At 49.1% G+C, this 18,162-nt stretch overlaps 1 protein-coding gene across 2 annotated transcripts in view; it reads right to left on the bottom strand.

The window, feature by feature from the left end:
* FAM168A (family with sequence similarity 168 member A) overlaps nt 1-18,162 on the bottom strand; it is a 224,446-nt gene that overhangs the window by 24,234 nt on the left and 182,050 nt on the right. For both annotated transcript variants that reach the window (XM_040583314.1, XM_040583312.1), the window contains exon 4: nt 942-1,022. In XM_040583314.1, the coding sequence (XP_040439248.1) occupies nt 942-1,022 (81 nt within the window). The remainder of the gene's footprint in view (nt 1-941; nt 1,023-18,162) is intronic.

Raw genomic sequence — 18,162 nt, 5'->3', positions numbered from 1 at the left:
GGCTGAGCTACGGCGGACGAACGCATTACCCATCAGCCTGGCTGGCAGGATGGTTCAGAGGAACTGCAAAGGAGGAGGCAGAAGAGCGTCTGACTGGTGTGAAAAATGAAGACCTCCATGAAAAATGAAAAGCTTGTACCTCCAAGGAAGTTTTCACAGAGACAGACAGGGAGCAGTGAAGAAGGGAATAAAGGACAGAGCCTGGCCAAGCTTTCATGGAAAGCTGGAAGAGGCAGATGACAAGTATGTCCCAATGGACACACTGCAGCAGAGGTAGAAAACAACTGGCCAACTGGGAAAACCAAGGGAAAACAAGATTTTATGGAGAAGAGTGGATCTGGTGCTCTCAAGTTCATCAGGACACCAAGGCTAAGGCAGAGCAGTTCCTGAGTTTGGCCAGGAAGAGCTTGCTGCATCTTTGGAAGAGCCATTTTAGGGCAGTGTGAAGGGCAGGAGGTAGACAGAAGAAGACACTAGAACAGACCCAGGGTCCGTCAGAGCCACAGGAAAGTGGGGGGCAGTAAAGACATGGCATGGGAGATCCAGACACCAAACAGGACACGGTTGCTGACGTATCTGCATGTATGACATAGAAGAGAAGGACAAGCAGGGGGAAGGGGAAGGCGATCTCAGGGAACGAGCACGCGGTATTCAGAACATATTAAAAGCCATCAATGTGAAGGATTGTAAAATTCCTGGGATTAGTATTAAGATATAATTCGTGCTCAAAAGTACTTTGCAACACAGACAAACACTCCCAATGGAGGCGTGAAGTTAACGGCAGAGTTAGGAAGGGAAGAGCCTCACACAGACCCTTTCCCTGGGAAGTATTTGCTGACAAGCACAGGGAACTGCTGCGTTCTGTACATTGAGCAGCAGAAGGTAAATCCTTCTGAATGCTTCAACATACCCAACCTTGTATCTATACACAGTTTTCTCACCTGGGGCGTAGCCGGGGCTGCTGGTTGGGTACATGTTTGGGTTGTAGGCTGGGGCAGCGGTGGGATAGCCCGTCGGGTAACCTGCAATGAGAAAAAAAAGAGAAATCACACTTTTGTCAAGAGGGAGAGAGAAAAGGACAGCATCCCTGGGAAGCAGTGAACAGCCTGTGTGAGCAAAGAGGCCATTGGCCAGCTGCGAGGTAAAGCACAGATGTATTCTCAGCTGGCCCTCAGGGTGCAGGAGGGATTCTGAATGTGCTCTACAGACTCACACCTGACATCATCAATATCGCACCTTTATTCCTCTAGAAAATGTGGATGACCTAACCAGAATGCAGAACACAGGAATGTTCCGCGTACTCTGAAGAAAACTACCAACACACACACACTGAACGCAGAATTCGGCTACCAGAACCCACCACCACAGCTACGCTTAAAAGGTTTTCTTTGGCTTCTTGCAGCCGTCATAGCTCCACCATCGTAGCACTTTGCAGCCTAACAGCAGAGCGCAGCGCCCAGCCCGAGTCCTCGGTGCTCAGCACTTCCATTAACCAGAGCTTCTGGCTAGAGGGAAGGTAGAGACGTTGCATGACAACATGCCAGCCCTTATATTCACTCATGGCTGCACAAGTGCCGTCCCTGGGAGGGACCCGATTACCTGCCAGGCCACCTGGAAGGAACACGCACAGCAGCTCGTACCCTTTGAAGCCACATGAGGTTTTAATGGGCACTTTAGAAAAGGTTGCAGAGCATCTTCAGTTTTCATCATCTTCACTCAGCTCGGTCATGGGGAGTTCAGGGGAAATCATCTCAGCAGTCAGTGACGTGGAGGCTTGGAAACCACCGTACACTGCGGACTGAAGTCCCTACGTGCACCCATACACAGTGCAGATGTCTTGCACCAAACTCTTCCTCCATTAAAAGTTCTGGTCCTCCATGAAGACCACAGATGACAACCTCCGCACCTCGGTCTGCTCCGTTTTGCTTTTGTTTACTGCCCTACCTCCGTTTCCTGAAAGTCTTCCTGACTGAAAACAGTGAACACGCGAGTAACTCCGTCCCTTCTTACACGCTCCTGCGCAAAGCCGTCCAACAGACAGAACGGGACATGTCGATCTTCCTTTGCTGGCAGAGGGTTTGGCTTTGCTGTGCTTCACTGCCACGGCCACTGCCCCCGTTTATCTGTGCATCACGTTGGCCACTGTCCCAGAGCAGAGCCGGCCCAACAGCAGACAGCAGCACCCTCAGAGAGTCTCTCCACGCCCAGTTCCACTGACACTGTCTGCTGGTTGCCAGCAAAGGCTGGAAAGAGGTAATTAGCAGTCCATTCACACCCCATCTTTTTTTTGGTTTTGGGTTGGTTTTTTTGTTTATCAAATAAATGCGAGCGTGGGTCTTTCCTGCCCCTTGCTGAGCAGCAAGACAAACACATCGCCATCCCTCCCCCCATGCCCCAAAGCTCACTGCTTTTCCACTACGTGCAGATTACTAAAACCTGGCACCCAGCACACAGCCGACTACTGCGGCAAAATTTTGAGATTCATTTGAATAAACCTAATTCAACAATCATGACCACTGTACTGGAATAAATGACTGTATGTTCTACCCTCTCATTTTCATCAGTGATATACTTGGCTTCCAAATCAGGTTAATTAAAAATCGCTGTAGTTAATGTTGGATAAGCAGCAGTTTAACAGATTTTTTTTTGGTTGGGTTTTTTTGTTGTTTTTTTTTTTAGGCTACATAAAACTATGTTGTCATCATACTCAGGAATATATACAGCCTTTTAGCAATCAAGAAGCTCCTTGGAAAATTATTTGCAGATCCAGTGATTGCAAGCAGAACATTAATGATGAAGATCTTAAATCAGAAATATCCCTGCCTACCCTCTGCTTCATTAGAAGATAACCATTTATTTTCCAGTACATTTGTCTCTCCAGGGTCCTCCCATTGCCTGCTTGAGCTCGATGATCCTCCTTTGCCTCCTGGCCAATCTGGCTAGGAATGTTAAACCAACTCCAGCTCACTGCTTGACCACACCAAGGGTATTATCCCTCTAATTCTCTCAACTGTGTTTCTTCGTGGGATTTGAACTCTTCAGCACACTGTTCGGTAGCCAGTGGCTACGTGTGTGTGACATGAAGTCCCTTGGTCATCGGCTAGAGATGGGATCTAGATGATAGCCTCTTGGGGCCTCTTGGCTCTTCTGGTCCTGGCTGCTGGTTAATCCCCCTAATTAAGTCCTGAATCCCATGAGCTGCTGCAATAGTCCTTAATAATAGTCCTTAAGTAATAGCCCTTAAGTCAACAACCACGACACAGTCCTGTGTGGCTACATGCAGCAAATGTTTCATCTGCGCCCTCCAAGATATCACCAGCACTCACACATTACCAAATTCAGCAAAATAACCCTTCTCTTGTACTTGGACCAAAATTTTTCCACATCAGGTTTATATATTAAAAAACAAGCCTGAAATAAATCAGACCACTTTCAGACCACAGGAAAACCGTGGCTTTGCATAAGCTTTTCCATCTAGTGGGTTATTGAAAGCCTGGACGGTTACTTCAGGCAGATGGAGACAACCCCATATTTAGGTCTTCTTTCTCTTTTTTTTTTTAGGGTTTAACTTCTGCTTGGTGGGATGGCATGTTGCTTACTGTGGTACCTTTTGTTGTTTCTGAAAGAAAGTTGTGGCCATATTCAGAATAATTTCATTTCAGATAAATACCATTTCCATCAAGGAAGCTTTAATAGCTTTGGATACGAAAAGATGCAGCCGGCCCTGCTCTACTCTATCTTCCACTCTGATCTCATAAACTTTGATAAGTGCTGACCTCCAGCAAAAAAACCTGTCCTTTCTATTTTAAGGGGAAACAGAGATGAGAAAGGTGCAGGAAAATTAATGTGGTTTGCTCCTTTTTTGGACATACTGAAAGATAAGTTGCAGAATCTGGGGCAATTTGTGCCAGGGGAAACGTGCTTGAAAATTCCCAGCACTCAAAACCCACTGGGTTTAAAAATACACGAGACATTTTTATACCTTATTGGTTTTTGAACCGTTAGGATTTATGGGTTTTGGCTCTTTGTCATCCCCAAATGACAACAAACAAGCTTCCCGGAGAAAGCAAAAGCTGCAATCCCCATGATGGTCCCCCATGTCTCAGATCCCCTGGGGGTATAAAACAAAGCCTGGATCCAATGACCAGGGATGAGATCAGGAGAGGTGGCAGCACCAAAGCGTCTGGCATCCTGCTCCGATCTTCCCCCCGGATACCCTAAGAGACCTGTAAATCCCGCTCCTCCTGCTGGTCCTGCTCCCCTCCTGCCACATCTGCCTTGCCTCTTCACCTTGGATCAAAAATAACAGTAAGTGGGCCAAACCCACTGGCTTTGAGAGCTGCTAATTTTCCTGGGCTTCCTGCTGGAGCCATGAAAATGTCAGGGCCAGGAAGGAAATACCCTTCACTCCCTACTTGTACAGATCCGCACAGGATGGGACCCTGTCTCTGCTGGGGCCTGGGGCCTTATCACAGCAATAACGCAGAAGGAAAGAAAATGAGATGAAAACATATTGAACAAAATTTATTAGATTCCTCACAGAAGAAATCAAAAGTTGTTTTCTTGCTTTATTTTAATTTAATACCATCTCCACGATCAATAGCAGTAGGAAAGCCAGTATTCATTTAACGTTCTCCCCAAGGAGAAGACACCACGCTCCAGCTCCGAGAGGCACTAACTGAGCTGCTTTAAAAATTACAGCGCAATAACTGGCTGTGCAAAGCGTGGGGGCTGCGTCAAGGAGGTATTTTAAAGCCGCCTTTAATGTTTCATGTATTTCTAAATGTTTCTATACCATTATTTCCAGCTCTGCTCACCCCTGTCCTCTTCGGTGCAATGCTGCTTGTGATTAACGGCTTTTAGGCTACGTCTCCCAGCTACCCGCCCCCTCTTTTTAACATGCACAGGTTTAGGAGGTGCACTAGTAAAGAAGTTCATGAAATAAATTTTAAAAAGAGCGGCACACAGAGCCTTCAAATACGTTAAACCACCAGCTTTGTTTAGCCCAGGCTCCTTCATGATTATACTCAGAACGCCCATAACAAAGCAGTTAGCTTATATTTCCAGCTATATATATTTTACTGCCTACGTGCGAGACAGATGCATGCATAACCGTATACACGAGCTCAGCGCAGACCCCTTCTGCACCCGACAAGAAATGGATGGGGCATTTAAGACAGCTCTTGCCATCCTGGCAGCCTTCTGGGAGCGCTCCCCTGGTCCCGAGGTCCCGAGCTCCTACGCAGCTGCTGTGCTTGTTCTCTGCACCAGTAGAGCAAAAAATGCTGAATTACTGGGGAGAAGTGGGAGGGCAGGAGAAAATACCTGTGAGGTGCCAGCAAGCGAAGGGCTGCCCTCGGAGAAAAAGGCAGCAGCAGGGTGGGGAGGGCTAAAGAATCAAAGGGGCACCGGCAGAGGGGACGGGCTCATTGGAGCACGTTCAAGGATTACATTTATTATTCCCTCTCCTTTGCTTTGGCATTTGAAATTCAGGGCACTCATACCCAGCCCCAGGTGCAAACCACCTCCAGGCTCCAGAAGACCACGCACGTGGGACAAAGTGATATTTTAAAAACCCATGGCAAATGCACCTCTGGTGAGTTTTAGAGGGGAAGTGCCACTTCAAACATCTCCCCCCCTGTTCCTCCGCGTCCTCTAAAGGAGGACAGCATACACTGCCCATCCTCGCTGTAAGCAACCAACCTGCATCCACAGAGTCACAGAAGGGTTTGGTTGGAAGGGACCTTCAAGACCAGCCAGTCCCAGCCTGAAATATCTCACCAATAAAGAGCTCTGAAGCAATAAGCAATAGTCTCGAACTCCAGTCTGTGCTCCACCTATTTGCACACTACTAAAGTGTAGATACAGCCACACTTTTGCCCACATTTTACAAGTCGCACAGGAGCAGCATGGTTCTAACTCAGAGGCATGTTCACAGACACAGCTGTGCCATGGAGCATATGCAAACAAACACACTGACAACCCACAACATGTTCAGACTACATCGAAGGCTGAATTTTAAAACATTAACAATGTTCTGGTATGGCATATTTCCCTCCTCTAAAGATCACCCAAAGGAAGGAAGGTCCTTGGTATCACAGTCATTGGACTCCACCAGGAACAAGGACCAGTGATCTCCTTTCACTCTTAAATAATCATGTAACATCTCATAGGATCCTGGGAACTACAAAGCATCACAGAAGTTTTTGGGTTGGGAGGGACCTTCAAGACCACCCAGTCCCACCCCCTGCCAGGGGCAGGGCCCCCTCCCCCCAGCCCAGGCTGCTCCCAGCCCCGTCCAGCCTGGCCTTGAGCCCTGCCAGGGATGGGGCACCCACAGCTGCTCTGGGCAGCCTGGGCCAGCGCCTCGCCGCCCTCACGGGGAAGGGTTTCTTCCTCACGTCCAACCTAAATCTCCCCTCTCTCAGCTTCAAGCCATTCCCCCCTGTCCCACCGCTCCCTGCCCTTGCCCAAAGCCCCTCCCCAGCTTTCCTGTCGGCCCCTCCAGGCACTGGGAGCTGCTCTAAGGTCTCCCCGGAGCCTTCTCCTCCCCAGGCTGCACAGCCCCAGCTCTCCCAGCCTGTCCCCACAGCAGAGGGGCTCCAGCCCTCTGACCAGCTCCGTGGCCTCCGACGGGCCCGCTCCAACAGGTCCGTGTCCTTCTGATGCTGAGGACCCCCGAGCTGGACGCAGCGCTGTGGGGGGGTCTCAGCAGAGGGGAGCAGAGGGGCAGAGCCCCCTCCCTCGCCCTGCTGGCCACGCTGCTGGGGATGCAGCCCAGGGCACGGGCGGCTTTCTGGGCTGTGAGCGCACATTGCCAGCTTGTATCCAGTTTTTCATCTACCAGTATCCCCAAGTCCTTCTCCTTTATCCGTTATCACCCAGTCTCTATGGATACTGGGGAAGGGCTTCGCACCTGGTTTTGTTGAACTTCATGAGGTTCACCTGGGCCCACTCCTCAAGCCTGTCCAGGTCCCTCTGGATGGCATCCTGTCCCTCTAGCATATCATTCTAATCGATATGAAAAAATTGAACGAATTTACAAAAGGGCAAAACTGCAGATGCATTATTACCGTACTCTTTGACAGTGAAGGACCTCCTCAGGTTAACCAGCATCTTAACCAGGCTGCGAGCCTGCATCTGTAAGCTTTAGGCCTGATCCTGGAGTTTTGGAGACACTGACATATGGTACCACGCAGGGTTTAGGGATGTTTCCCCCCACATTTCATTGATGTTTCCAACTGCGTCACCTGTGCATATTTCTTACAGCCATCTAACACAGCCTTCTGAAGGCACACAATAAACCTCAATATATCATTTAGGTTGGAGAAGACCTTTAAGATCATCAGGTTCGTGCCCTCCTGCCCTCCTGTTTCTGGATGTGTGCTCTCCTCCATGTACAGACATCATAAAAGCCACATCCCAGAGACAGCGAGGTGCTCAGGAACTGCTGTGGACTTCAGGGGACCTTCTCTGGACTTCTGCCACTCATTTCTTCCCTCCAGCCTTGCTGAAACGGAGACACAGCTCCATTGTCTGCACACCCAGGGCACACAGACATTAAAAAACGTAGCAGACAGAGCTTGAGAATACTCAGAAAAGGAATCCATACCACGAGCCGAACCTGCGGTGCTGACTGGTCTGCTTACTCATACCAAAGCCCTTCTTAAAAGGCATTCACTGGTGTTGAGCAGCTCAAGCTCAGCACGTTCACCCAGGGTTTGGCATCTGCCAGCAGCATCTGTCATAACCCACCCACCTGCAATTACATGCCACATACAGGTGAGCTTCCCGCTTCAGATCCCAAACAAATTTGTCAGGAGCATCTAAATAACACACCAGCCAACACAGCACTGAAAATGCACCAGCGCCGGGTCTCTGCGGGACTTGGTACTCTGGAAACCCTTGAAAAAGAATTTGCTTCTCTTAGGCTGGAGAGCCCAGGTGGTTTGGTCCACATTTCAGCCTTCCACCAGTGACTGGGTGAATGATCTGTCACTTACAACACCTATTTCCAAAACAAGCCATTGAATTTTTCAAGAATAGTTTCTCTTGGCCATTAGGGCTGCAATTAGAAGAATGCTTCTTGTCTACAAGCAGCTGAAATTAATTTAGGAGGCAAAATATTCACCTTCATTCTTTTCCCTAGAAGGTCTCAAGCAGTGGTACACCCCTAAGAGCAGCTGTATCACAAAGATTTTGACAGGGGCAGATAATAAAGCCCCTTATCAAAGTGCAGGACAAGGCACTATAAAACTGTATTTCAACGTGTGGAACTGTGGCCACCACGGAGTCCAGCTCACCGTTGCTCAGACACTTGCCGCACTATCTCAACAGCTCATTGACCACCAGCATCCCCGGGATTAAAAAGCCAGGCAGCCACCCAGAACCATCCGTATTATGTCATTCATTGCTCTAAGGCGGATAAATTCAAGGGACCATTTTCCTATTTCTCCCTTTTAACCCCCTAGAACGGTGTACGACAGTTTGCTTCTGCTGAGCAGTAACTCTGAAGCTGCAACAAGTCCAGGAACATTTTTTTTTACAATCACCTCTGCAGGTCAGCCATATGAAGCCTAAGTTTTTTCACCTGCAAAATACTTCTGTGTTGTATCTTAAGCCCATCCACCATTTTTCGTTCTTTACTGCCTAGACCTCAGAAACCCTTCAAAAATAGTACTGGTGAGTACCTTCTTGGGACAGAAACATATGAAACTTCATGTCTTCAACTTCACGTCGCTGTAAATCCACTCCCTTTAGACTGATTGGGAATTTATTCTTGCAAAAAAAAGTCATGTTCTGTGGTACGAACGTGCAAATTCGGTTCTTGAGGAATTACCCCAGAGCTGAGAAATTAGAGAGCAGACACCACGTAGGCTTCCTGGCATAGTTCCACCAAAGCCTCCACCAGCCAGACTCACAGCAACGCTCTCAAAGGTTGATTGCCGGTAGCAATGACGCCCAAAAAGAATGTGCCTAATTGTGTGATGATTGCGGGGCACAGAGAGAATAGCTGAGAAGGACACCTGGGAACTAATTCTGCATTGGAAACCAAGCCTCCAGAGATGAAGAGCTACAGCATTTGGGAAATGACTTGCAGCAGAGATTTCAACAAGCCTTGCTCTTCCACAGCACAAGCCTTTCTCCACCCAGAAGGGTGTCATTTCAGCCCATCTTGCTCCTCACACAGCCACAGAGCTTGAGGCTTGGCCCACACATCTCCTCCTTCCCAGGGAATATCCCTTGGTGCACAGGAGCTACAGAGGTGACTCGGAATGGCTTCTAACACAGGGCATTTTATAGACCCTTCCTGCTCAATGGGAACGATTTAAACCATCACTTACTTAAATAAAAAATTAATAGCTCCAGCTTTACCCCACTGAAATTAGGTGTGTAGCTGCCCTGATACAACACAGTTGCCCCATGCACAGCAGGTATCCCTGCCCCATCGCTTCGGATGCTCATGGCCAGCCTGTTCATCCCCTTGCATGAGCCATGACCCAATGCTATCAGGCTGCTCGTTTTACAGGTCCAGCTGCCTTGACAGGCACGGGGCTGCGCCAAGGTCTACAAAAAGCAACACTGCCAAGACCAAGCGCTTAATTTATCAGCCAAGAGCCCTTTGTCACAAGTGACTTAGGACGCTGCAGGTATGATCAAATGATTGTATGTTTGACCGTCAATGTATTTTACAACATCACCATCCTTCAGCTGGAACTCTTGGCCAAACTCAGCAGTAAAACATCAGGACACATCTCGTCCATTAGATTTCACTTACCCCGAGCTTAATTTGGCCCCAGGCATTTTAAAAGGCAAATCTGTTGTACTGAAACTTGTTTTATAGCTAAAAATGCACACTCCCCAATTCACGGAGTTTTGCAAATCAAATTTATGTCTCAAAAGCAGTCTCCAACTCAGGAGGACAGAGCTGAAACCTTCCCAAACTGACTTCAGTTTTACATTTACTTTAACATTTTACAATAGATTAATCTGACTGAATCCTGTTTTACCAGTTTACAAATGCAACTACAGCAGGAAGGGTGGCACAGCCTTCTCTTTCTTTCCTAATCACGCAGAACCATGTCACAGCTGAACCGAGCACAGCCATTGCACGCCTCTCCATGTCAAGCTCTACCCAAACCTCTCCTGCGTGCTGCTCCTCGGGCATGATGAAGGAGGAGCAGATCCAGATCCGCCAATGCACCCTGATGTTGCAGGGAGCCCAGAGGCTGGACCAGTTTTCATTTTACACCGACCATCCCATGTTACCGCTGTTATCCCACTGCTCATGCACCACCTTGCCATGAAATTATTCCAGCCCACTCATGCTAAATGGATGTAAAAATAGAGGAAAAGCTGAAAGCGCGGGTAGAACCATTTGGAAGAGCAAGTTAATGGATGGTTGAGAATCCAGCATTTCTGAAGTCTCTGAGGATCATAAATACATTCATTCCCGTGAAGAAGTGCCACCCCCTTATTACAGTTTCAAGCCTCATCAGCCCAAGAGTAGAGCAGTCAAATGAACACGTGTGCGTTCACCAGACACAGCAACTGTTCTAAAAAAAGATTTGCTCTAGCATTTGACAACCTGCTTAATTTCCTGGAGACCTTTTACAGTTGGTTCTTTTTTCACCTGAAAGGTCCTTTTTTTTATGTAAGCAGCAACTTACTTCTTGCTCATTAGCCATGGCCATGCAAAACCGATCTCCATGTGGACTGGAAAGGCACCCACAGCATTGCTGGTACTATTTTTTCCCCATTTTTAAACACTGATGACCACATAGACCAGCAGTTGCTGACCATGTGCTCAGGCTGAGACTCTGTACCAGACACACACATTATCGCAGAGCTGGAAACCCCTTATCTCACACTCGCTGCTGTGGTGACTGTAAGTCAGCACTACCTTTTGATCCTATGAAAATTAAAGGACTTTAATCAAATGGGGTATTTTATGGTATCTGCTGCTCGAGGGTTGCCTTTGTGCGTGCGTTCTGATGAGAGATCTCATGATGAGCTGCAGGCAGATGGCGAAGCCCCCCAGCCCACAGAGCAGTGGTGGTGCCGAGGGACCTGAGGGCTTATGCTGAAGGCAGCGGGGCTGGGGCTGGAGCGGGTATGTCCTTCCCACCAATACAAAGTGCATTGTGCCATCTGCTCCCAAGGCATTCATAGCCACCACAGAATGATTTGGGTTGAAAGAGGCCTTTAACAGCCACCCAGTCCCACCCCCTGCCAGGGGCAGGGCCCCCCTCCCCCCCCAGCCCAGGCTGCTCCCAGCCCCGTCCAGCCTGGCCTTGAGCCCTGCCAGGGATGGGGCACCCACAGCTGCTCTGGGCAGCCTGGGCCAGCGCCTCGCCGCCCTCACGGGGAAGGGTTTCTTCCTCACGTCCAACCGAAATCTCCCCTCTCTCAGCTTCAAGCCATTCCCCCCTGTCCCACCGCTCCCTGCCCTTGCCCAAAGCCCCTCCCCAGCTTTCCTGTCGGCCCCTCCAGGCACTGGGAGCTGCTCTAAGGTCTCCCCGGAGCCTTCTCCTCCCCAGGCTGCACAGCCCCAGCCCTCCCAGCCTGTCCCCACAGCAGAGGGGCTCCAGCCCTCTGACCAGCTCCGTGGCCTCCGACGGGCCCACTCCAACAGGTCCGTGTCTTCTTTGCACTGGGGACCCGACATGACTCTAGGTGGAGGTCTCACGAGAGGGGAGAAGTGAAGGAGAGAATCACCTCCCTCGACCTGGATATTGTACCCTCAACCAGGATACAACTGGCTTTCTGGGCTGCAAGCACACATTGCCAGCTGACGTCCAATTTTTGCATGAAGAAAGGGAGTAACGGAGCACCACTGCCTCATTAAGTCCCTCTGGCTTCACTCCAGCTCCACATTTCCAGGACTGTGGAGACATCATGCAGGTGTAGGCAGGTCCCCCAGAGGGAAGGCAGCTCTGGATTCGCCAAGCAGAAGATTAGGAAGGAAGAGTGCAGGTCCTCTAGTAGAAAACTTCTGACTCCTTCCCTCTCCTTCCTCTCCTTCCCCAGGACCACAGCTTGACCCAGACGGTGGTGAATTCCACTTTTGTGAAAGCACGCACTCTTTGAGGACATTATTTTTTTTCTTATGGATCGCCCACATCTTACAGGACAAGCACAACGCTTGGAGACTACACAGACAGGAGCTCTACAGGCATCACAGATAACACAACCATGCACCTGCAATGTTCAGTATAAACCCAATCCTGCCCAAAAAAACTGACAAAACCCACATGAATCTGGCAACACATACTTCCTTTTTATGATCTTTTCCTTTATATTGTACAGACTTATAGAAAAGCACTACTGAAAGTCATGGGAGTAGCACAGGCACCTTTGGCATGCAAGGTGATGGAGAGAAAACCTTCAGTTGATGGCATGGTGGCATGGGCATGCGGTACGTCTGCTTGTCTCCCTTTCCCAGGGTCACAATGTTGACACGACAGGGCCCTGCCTGAGTGGGGGAGATTTTCCCAGCTGGAGGTCAAGGGCAGGGGATGGTTGCCAGGGCCTCCCTGCCACGCAGAGCCGGAGAATTCCCGTTTCTTGGGCACTAGGCAGGAAGAGCAGGGGATGCGCACAGAGCTCTGAGCAATTCCATGGGACCTTGTGGTTGCACAATGCAATACGTCAGCTTGAAGCTGTGGCCTTCAGCACGCCAGGGAATTAAGAGACTTTACAGGACCAAAAGGATATTAAGAAAATGGCAGAAGCACAGTTTTGTGCATCCGCTACCTTCATTTTCTCCTGCTCAGAGAAAACTTGCTTTCAGACCGTTTTTTAAGGCTCGATACAGTTGCAAGCTGCTGGCCAAAAGAGATGACTCCCACTTCCATTCTTATTTCCATTCCATCCCAGTTTTACTTCCCGCCTACATCCAAAAGAAACCTCCCAGGCCTTACTGCAGCTGTCCTTGTATGAGCAAAACTCATTCTGAAAACTAGGAGCAACTGTCCAAAAATATTAGTGAGATAGTTTGATTATTTAAGGCACACACTATAAATAAACCATAGTGACAGAACTTGACAGACTGTCAATCAACATGACTTCTGGGCAAGAGACATGTGTCGTATCCTTTCCTATGCTGAGACAAGTCTCTGTGGGAAAGAAGTTCTACGGAACTGTTGAAGTCACACAATATTAATGCTCCCTGCAATTATTTACTTCATTCTGTATTTGACTAATCCAAGGCAAGATATGAAAAGCCTCTAGTGATAAAAGAAAATTGTTTGCTGCTCCAAAAGAAGCGTAAGCCCTAGATAAAGAAGCCATTACAGTTTTTCTTAAAAACTGAACTGTGGCTCCACCTTATCCAATAACGTTCCCCAGAGAAATATTTAGCTGCAAGGATTAAAATAAGTTATGATAGCAGAAAACTGCTAAACTGAAAGCAGACCAAGTGGTATTCCTCCTCGTCTCCCTAAGATAAGCCCTGAAGAAGAAAGATATTCATTCTTCCTCAAAGGAACCCCAGTCATGGTGAAAACCAGCTTGCCATGGGTCTGCAGCTGAAGCCAGATACCCGTGCACACTGGGCAGCCACGGATATGCCTGTCCAGAGCCAAGTGTAAAAGACTGATGAGGCCAGCGCTGCTGAGAGAGGACAGATCTTTTACTGGAGCAGCTGACATAACCACAAAAAAAAAAAAAAAAAAAAAAAAAAAAAAGGAACTTTTTCAGGCACAGAAGTCCATCTGCAGCTTGCTCTTGGGTGAACTTGTCACCATTTAGTCTCTCATGCAAATGACCAGGTAGTGCAGGAAAAATGAGTTTCAGAAGGAAATGCCGGTACCTCCTGCAGTGCTTTAGCCGTGCCGGGCACTAGATGTAGGCAAGAGGACAGACCAGGATGCTGGAGCAGCAGGAGCTGTGCCGTGCCACCACAGAACCTGGCACACCCAACCACAGGATGGTGCTGGGGAAGGGCAAGAGGGAACGGTGCCAAGACCAGGCCCACCGCTGGAGAGCAAGCTGGATCCTGTTACTTTACCGAGGCACCCAGCTGAGTGCAAGCCCCAGGAGATACTGCTCGGACACCTGCAACTTGTTCAAAGGACACCTGCTGCTGAGGTTATGGCTGGGCCTCACCAGCTTAATGAAGGACGTGAACCCACCAGCAGCTGGTGGCTGTGTGGGTGTCCCAGCCCTGCTGGTCAACCCTCCTCTGCCCAACACCCACCCGAGGAAGGTGGTGGCTCACACGTAGCACCAGGCGCGAGCACGCCTCGCCGAGGCCCAGCAGCGTTGGCAGGGCCACCCTGGCCCTGGTGGAGAGACCCTGGCACCGACATGATGGACACGGCCGGCCTTCCCTCTGAGACCCTGTGCACAAGCTCGATCTAAAATCTAGTACCTGTTTCCCCTCCAGGAAAACTATCTCAGCAAACAGCGTTTCTATTGCTCCAGCAAACAAAACCGTTCATGAATTCTTCCGTAAGGACTCGTGCAAGATGGCCGTCAGGCCCTCAGGTTAGTTGTGGGAACAGGGCATGGACCAGGAATGGAAAAGGCAAGGACACTGCAAACCCTCCTTCCGCACGGAGAGCGCTGGGGTGCGTGGCAGGCTGCGGAAAGGTCAGCCACAAGGAAATGCACCACCTCGTACGGCCAAGGTCGGAGAAGGCCCGCCATCGGCCAGGGCAGGCCCAGCCCCAGCCCCTGCCCTGCAGAGCTGCTCTCCTGCCGTGGGATCCGCCAGAGACGCCCTGCTGCAGAGGAGGATGCTGCTGATCAAAGTGTCACGGTTTAATAGCCAAGGCGAGGAGCATAAAGCTAAACTGCAGGTGGGCGAAAGGCAAATAACATATTTTTATAGATATGAATATTAAGACTCATAGAAATGAAGACAATTTCTGCAAGGAAGGTCAATGCGCCACCGTGGATGAGGGCCTGAGATCCCAACGTGGTGGCACACCCAATGCCCAGCACTTCTTCTCCTCCCAGCCAAGCTGCCACAAAAAGCCAAAGCAGGGCAAAGCACGCCACGTCCCACGTCTCTTACCACGATGGCGCACAACAAATTCTTACCCAGCTGCCATGAGGCACGGGCTGCAGGGACCAGGACAAGGCGCACGGGCAGCTGTGCTGGATCACACCAAAGGTCTGTCCGGTCCCATACCCTGCCTCCGACGGTGGCCAAAACAATGCCTTGGATGTGTGAGGGAGAGAGCAGGGAAAATAAATGTTTATGGTTTCTCCCTCAAAACACTCCAAACCTCCAGTCATATGCAGTTCCTGTGCTAGATACTACTTTTACCACATTTATTGTTTATTACTTATTATTTCTCTCTCAGTGGATTTCTCTTCCACGGTCTTGACAAGTCTTCCCTTGAACTATATAAGCTTTCAGCCTGGGACCTCCTTTGTTGCAAACATTTCACTTTCCTTCCTTTGATGGCTCCGACTTTTTGCACTACAGAAATGGGCAGCGATTAATTTTTAGCGACCATGTCACCCACGAGTCTATTGACCTCTCTCAGTTCCCTTGGTCACAACTTTCTCAGGCTGCAGCTTTCCAGGTTATTCAGCCGCTCCCCATATGGAAGTCTTTCCAGACCTTTATTTGCCCTCACGGGCCTTCTCTGAACCTCTTCCAGTTCTCCTAAAACCTTTCTGAGATGGGGGCCAAAACCACCCAGAGTGTTCCAGTGGTGAGTGAACCAGGGAGATGCCCAGAACTGTACTGGCACGCTCTGGTCATTACCTCCTTTCCTGATTAATTCCTACCGTAGTATTTGCCTTTTTGGACAGGTGCTGAGCATTGAGCTGATGTTCTGACAGCACGAGCTGTCATGGTCCAGGACCGTCCTCCCCAGTGGTCAGCTCAGACCCCAGCATTTTAGATGCGAGATTAAGACTCCTTTTCCTCACATGCTTCACTTCATACTCAGCTCTGCAGAACTGCACCTTTACTCAAGTCTCACTAGAGGCTACTGCAAACTTTCGCATTCAGCTCTCATCTTTTATTGGCCTGAATAATTGAAAATCAGCACTCCTCAGCACTCCTTCCCTTTCCCAGGCCACTTCTGGAAGTGCTGAACCAACCCAGCTCCCACCACCGACCTCTGCCAAACACCAGGACCCCTTCACCAGAAAAGCCTGTCACTTACTCCAACCCCCTCTTTTTTACCTTTTAATAAATCACTTATCTTGGAAAGGACCTTCCCTCTCTTCCCGTGATGCTTAGTTTCTCTAGAGGCCTTTGCTGAGGGACCTCATTGAGCCCCCTGGAAATGCCACCTCCTTCCCACAAGGGCTTGTTGACATCCTTGGAGAACGGCAGGAGGTTTGTGAGGCTTTGGCACATACTCCCCTAAGAGTAAGCTACTTCTTTCATTCTTAATCTCTGCTATTTTCACCATCTTTACTTGAAAAGACAATGAAATGTTTTTATTTCCTGCAGAGCAATGAGGATGATGCACCACAACTTCATCAGGCCCTCAACTCAGCCAGTATCTTAAAGAAGGAAAACAGAGTAACGGTTCCTCCTCCTGCTCCCAGTGACTACACATTGCTCATTTTTCATCCTGTCCACAGGTTTCTTCCTCTGTCTTTTCTTGAATATTGCAGAAAGCATTTTCCAGGGTTGTTATAACATTTAGAAGGTCAGCACGAGTGCACGGCAGGTGAGGAGATGCCACAGCAGGGTTTCTGAGATGGCAGCTGAGCTGATCCAGAATGACAAACTAAAGGGAGGTTATGCTCAGAAAAGTGACGGGGCTGCCTTCCCTCTCTCCCCCCAAAAAACCTCTGCTTTCCCACATGTACTCGGAGTCCGATCCGCTTACTTCACCAGCAGAAGTCGCCTTCTGCTCTCACTGGCTTAGAGATGCGACACAGTTCGGGGAGAGCAAGGCGGAGCCTTGCTCGATTCATTTATCTTTAATGGAATAATTACTTGGGTTCTCAATACTGAATATGCATTGCTTTGTCTGAACTGAAATCTGCACTGAAGCGCAGAGGTTGGAAGGAAAAAGCTGCAGCAAACCAAGATGTGGGGAGATGTATGTGAAGAGAAGGAAGATGAGGACATCTTGTTCCTGGTACTGTTTTTCCACCTCCGAGTGAAGGTTGCCTGGTGCAACTCTGATGCAGAAAAGGCTCCACCGTGGTGAATTTTAAGCATCAGATCCGCCTTGAGATCCTTCCCTAACCAAGGAGAAGACAGAGCATCCTTCTGGCCCCAGAGACATCCCCTCTCCTCCGGCAACCCGGGGGTCCAACCCACAAACACCCACAAGTTGCTCCAGTTTTGTACACGATGCTACAGAAGCACAAATGCTTCTCCATCAGGAATTCGTCATCTCCCTGCTATCTTGTGGAGGCTGAGGAGAGCCTCCCGCTTTCAGAAGCGGGCACTCCTGGTCCCCTTCTGCTCTGGCAGAGTTTCTATGGCAACTCTAGATGAGTCTTGAAGGGGGGATTTCTGGTAGGCTCTTTCTGGAGGAGTTTGTCATGTAAATGCAGGCAGGAGAGCAAGCTCTCCGTGCCCTCAGGTGATAGGTTATGGCAGCGTATTCACAGTAACTGCTCAGAAAACAGCCCTTTGTGATTTCCAAAATGCAGTTGTTCATCTGGCTAATTCTCAATTCGTCCTTTTCAGCTCTGCTCCCAAGCCAGAAGGAAGGGGGAAGGAAAAAAAATTAAAAATAAAAAAATTCATTTCAAGCCTTGGTGTTTTGCTCCAGATGTTGATTTCTACTCTGTGACAGACAGCGCAGTGTGTGCAAGACCACTGTGCTTCCGCTACAGCAAGGGAACCAGCTTCAGTGTGCATCTCCTGACACCTTTTTAGACTTTGGAATTGGGAATTTGCTCCTTTTCATACCTATCATAATTCTTTTCTTCTGCATGGTTGGTGTTTGTAAAAACTGGGTCCAAAACACTCCTTGTCTCAACGACAGCAGCACCTGCAAAGAGCTTCCCGTGCACTAAATACCTGCAGACATGTCAAAAATCAGTGTGTCCCCACAACCCTGCATTGTGGAGAACTTTGCCATGTGAAGAAATGGTTGAAAAGGGTAGAAGAAGGAAGGGAAATCCCAGCATCACACCAGAGATACAACATGCCAAGGAACAAGCTAGCTCACTACAAGCGACCCAGAAACCACAGCTGAGCAGCAGATGACCCTGTTTTGTCTG

Source organism: Falco naumanni, chromosome 2 (genome assembly GCF_017639655.2).
Source record: "Falco naumanni isolate bFalNau1 chromosome 2, bFalNau1.pat, whole genome shotgun sequence".
NCBI classification, from domain to species: Eukaryota; Metazoa; Chordata; class Aves; order Falconiformes; family Falconidae; genus Falco; species Falco naumanni.
The sequence above is the reverse complement of the archived record's forward strand: the minus strand, read 5'-3'. Positions and strand labels throughout refer to the sequence as shown.